The following is a 4,524-nucleotide window of genomic DNA, read 5'->3' as shown; positions in this document are numbered from 1 at the left end:
ACGCCAGGCACAATGGGCAGAACACCGAGTCTTCCACCCCGTCCTCCCCAGCATTTAGGACGTCGTTTGTGGTTCTTTGCCAGCCGGGACCTGAGGAAAGGAGGATGCCATTAATCCACCGGGGTGGGGAACACTCTCTTTTTATTTGCCTTAGCAAGAATTTCCACTCTAAACCTGAGGGTAAGGGCTCATCGATATTTCTGGCAGCGACTACCACGTCCTAGACGTCAGAGTCCCACGGAGGCCTCTCTGGGACTGGTCCGATCTGGCCGGGAGCTCTGTCCCACGCACTAATACCCCACCGTGGGTGGCAGTGGGATGTGGGGTTGTGGCGGCGCCCCGGGCAGTTTTTCTGGTTTTCCCACAAACAAGAAGAGGAGAAAGTTCCCTCAGCCCTTGCGGGAGGGCCTGGTACTTTCGTTCTAAAGCTCTCGTTTCCTCGGGGAACAGAATTGCTACACGCAGTAGGTGCGTTGTCTTTAGTCTTCCCCGTTCCCTCTGGGGGGCCGGAAGGGGTTAAACCTCAGGCTCCGGCGTCGCGGGAAAAGGTGAGGCAGGAAGGTCTGAGGGGTGGGGGTACGACCTGGGCGCAGGAGAGGTGTGGATGGAGGGGGTAGATTCCTTCCTGCTGGAACGGCCTTGTTAGCAAGGCCCTTCTTAGCAAGAAGGTAAGCGGGGAGTTTCTTGGACCTGACTGAAGGAGGGGAAGGGCTTTCTTGGCCGAAGACTGGAGGTTAGACCTTGGGTGAATTTCCGAGAGTCTAGAGTAGATTTTACAATTAAGTATAACGGTGGCACAGTAAAGCTGTGAGGGTCTCCTTTGAAAAGTCCACACACTCCCCCACCCCCGTGAGACGAATGACACACTTCTGAATGGAAATGAGTGTTGAAAAGATCACGGGATGTGAGACTCAGTCTGGCCATTTTGGTGTTTTTACACATGCCCTGCTCCTCTGTTTGCAACGAATGGTTTCTGTAAGTCCCATAGGTGAAAAGGAAGTCCATCGTCTTCTCCAGTTATCATAAGTTTGTGGAGAAGGGACTCAAACCCCGTAAGGATCCTGGCACGTGGGAAGATATTCTGTTGCAATGACTAGTTTCAATTCTTTATGTTAAAGAAGCACTTAAACGAAAAACGAAAATCTTAACGAAGGCAACCGTAGGGATGCATTTCTCAGGGCTTGCTTTCAAGGGTAATGAATCTCATATGGAACAACTGATTTCTGATGATTTATGAAATCCTGTCAGGCTGTACGTCAGGATGAAACGACCAAATTTGAGACAGAACGCATTTCCTCCTTTTTTTTTTCTTTTTAAAGATTTTATGTATTTATTTGACAGACAGAGATCACAAGTAGGCAGAGAGGCAGACAGAGAGAGGGGGTGGGGGAAGCAGGCTCCTGCCAAGGAGAGAGCCTGATGTGGGGCTCGATCCCAAGACCCTGGGATCATGATTTGAGCCGAAGGCAGAGGCTTAACCCACTGAGCCACCCAGGTGCCCCGCATTTCCTCCTTTTAAAGTTAACTTGTTTGAGAAGTCGCTAGATTGTTGCTAAATGAAAATGATCCTGAGGGTTTGGAAGACCATGCCATTACTGACACATACACACGGAGAGGGTTTTTTGTTTTTAAATACTGCTTCAAATTATTTAGGACAGGAGGTTTCCTAATTCTCAACAGGTTTGGGAACTTCTCAGAGCCAAGAGATTGTAATATGTCATTTATAGACTTTGCGTGATAACCTTAATTCTAACTGTATCTATCGGAGAAATAAATATTCCGTCTTTGAGCCAAAGGAAAGAGAGCATCCATTTCCTTCAGTTTAAAAATTTTTCTTTTAATTTAAGTGTACTTGACATACAATGTTACATTAGTTTCAGATGTAAAACATGGTGATTCAACTTCTGTATAGGGTATTCTGTGCTCACCCAAATACAGCTACCATCTGTTACCACCCTACAACCTATTACAAATCATTGCCTTTTATCCCAGTGACTTATTCCGTAACTGGAACTGTATTTCTCACTCCTCTTTCCTCTGACAACCACCAGTTTATTCTTTGTATTTATAGAGATTCTGCGTTTTGTTTGTTTATTCATTTGCTTTGTTTTCTTTTTAAATTCCACTTATGGGTGAAATCTTACGGTATTCGTCTTTCTTAGTCTAACTTACTTCACTTAGCATAATAACCTGTTGCGTCCATCCATGTTATGCAAATGGTCGGATCTTATCCATAGAAAGCATCCACTTTAATAATAGTATTTAACTTAAATCCCCAGGGAAAGCTTTGATATAGAGTGTTTTTGAAAGAATTTACTCATGAAAAACAAAAACAAACAAACCTTACTCATGCACTTGTTTACCAAAGGGTTTCTCTCTTTAAAAAAAAAATATTTATTTATTTGACAGAGAGAGAGAGATCACAAGTATGCAGAGAGGCAGGCAGAGAGAGAGGGGGAAGCAGGCTCCCCGCTGAGCAGAGAGCCTGATGCGGGACTCAATCCCAGGAACCTGAGATCGTGATCTGAGCGGAAGGCAGAGGCTTAACCCACTGAGCCCCCAGATGCCCTGATTATTTTTATTTTTATTTCCTTTTATTGATTTAGTTATATTGATATACTTTATCATAATCCAGAATGCTACACTAAATTCCTTGATAATTAGAAACTTTTATCTGGCCCATCTAATAAATGTCTTTTAAGTTTATGTTTCAATATGCATATAATGAAAAGGTTATTATTGGAGAGTACAAAATAATGTTTTCAAATAAAAGTTAGTTTTATCCCTAAAGGTGTTGACATACTTGTCTGTGAAAAGTAGAACACAAAAGATGTTCATTACTTTTACTTTTTCTTTCTTTCTAGTTACAGTTAGTCAATATGTTTCCACTGGCGGAGGAAAACAAGCATGTGGCCCAGTTATTGCTCAGTACTGGTACCTGTCCAAGATGTATTTTCAGATTCTGTGGTGTGGATTTTCATGCACCTTACAAACTTCCCTACAAGGTATTTCCATTTTGTTTCTAAAGAAAGTTTCTCTATTCTAAAATGAATACCTGTACATTTGAGGGCAAGTATCTGTCCATAACTCTTCATTAAATTAAAAAACTATGATAAAAAAATTAATGATAATGGTAAATTTGGAATTTCCTTTTAGTACCATAAAACCTTAAGTTCCTTCTTAAGTGATTATATTTAACATCTAATGTAGTGGGATCTTTGTGGAGCAAGTCCCTGGTGCATTTGGTGTTTATATATACCTTTCCTAAAGAGAACACAGATACCACAAAATAGTACTTCTAACCAGATATTAGTGAGATGTGACAGGAGGAGGATGACAGTCCTGAGATCTTCTATTAAGTGGAAGCTTTGTGGATTTGGCTGCATTTTTTTCTTTTTCTGTTTTCTGTATTACCATTTGTACTTAGAAATAGGTATTTGCAACCTTCTAGAAGTAAATGCTTATCATTGTTATTTACTGCTATTAATACAGCAAAAATAATACACAGGGATCTTTAACATTTATGGTAATGTGCAGAGAGCTTTGACTATTAACAGAATACTTTCACAAAAAATATGTAACATATTTTGTCAAGTATACTTGATTCCATTAGTGACATTCTTTTTAGAGACAGATAGTAATTATATATATATAAATATATACCTATCTAAACAGTATGTATACACACACACACATGCACACTCAGTTTCTTACAATTTTTAAAAATTGCTCAGAAGTCAAAGGTATCAATCATTTTCCTTATGTATTAGTTCTTTCTATTATTTTGGAAATAATAATTATATCTAATATTCAAATAACATTTTTATATGTCAAGCTCTCATCTAATCCTAATAATAACCTATTAGGTAAGTACATGCTATGATTGTCTCTATTTTCAGATGAAGAAACTGAGGCACAGAGAGGTTAAACAACCTGCCCAAAGTTACACAGCTATTAAGTGAGCAAGCTAGGATATGAACTGTCTGTCTGAATCCAAAGCCTAGAATTTGGAGCTAGAAGACATGGATTTGAATTCCAGTTCCAGCTTCAGTTTTCTCCTCTCTAAATGGGAATGATGATAACATCACCTCACAGGATTTTAAGGGACAATTTCTAATAAAGTATGTGAAAACACTTTGAAAATGATACATATGCTATGATGATTAATATATGTGTGTATATTAATTTATATACACTATGACTATGAAGTAATCAGATTGGTTTTGTATAATTCTCCTTACACATTTTTCAGACACATTATATGATTCTATTATTCTATGCTTTTGTTTTCATATTTAAAATATGTTTTAAGATTTAAAATATATATTAAATAAAGAGACTTAGTGTTGCCAACTTTTATTTGTATCATTTTATGTAAATAAACATGAAAATATTTGAAGACAATTTTTTTTGTAAATGTACTTAAATTTTGATCTTTGTAGTCATCTAACTATGTACACATACATATACATGTACTATGTTATACTGGAATTATAGAACTTAGGTAATAAACATATTTGTGTG

The 4,524-nt window shown here is 38.4% G+C and overlaps 1 protein-coding gene across 3 annotated transcripts in view; it reads left to right on the top strand.

The window, feature by feature from the left end:
• The first annotated feature begins 280 nt into the window (after positions 1-280).
• Positions 281-4,524, top strand: part of LOC111148146 (pseudouridylate synthase 10) — a 68,439-nt gene continuing 64,195 nt past the window's right edge. For 2 of the 3 annotated variants that reach the window (XM_022504582.1, XM_022504580.1), the window contains exons 1-2: positions 281-468; positions 2,865-3,005. In XM_022504582.1, the coding sequence (XP_022360290.1) occupies positions 2,880-3,005 (126 nt within the window). In that variant the 5' untranslated portion in view covers positions 281-468; positions 2,865-2,879. Of the gene's footprint in view, positions 469-496; positions 549-2,864; positions 3,006-4,524 lie in introns of those variants that run through there. The other variant, XM_022504581.1, reaches the window with a different exon arrangement.

Source organism: Enhydra lutris, unplaced genomic scaffold (assembly GCF_002288905.1).
Source record: "Enhydra lutris kenyoni isolate GAN:26980312 unplaced genomic scaffold, ASM228890v2 scaffoldscaffold18, whole genome shotgun sequence".
Classification (NCBI taxonomy): Eukaryota; Metazoa; Chordata; class Mammalia; order Carnivora; family Mustelidae; genus Enhydra; species Enhydra lutris.
This window is presented reverse-complemented; position numbering and strand designations above follow the sequence as displayed.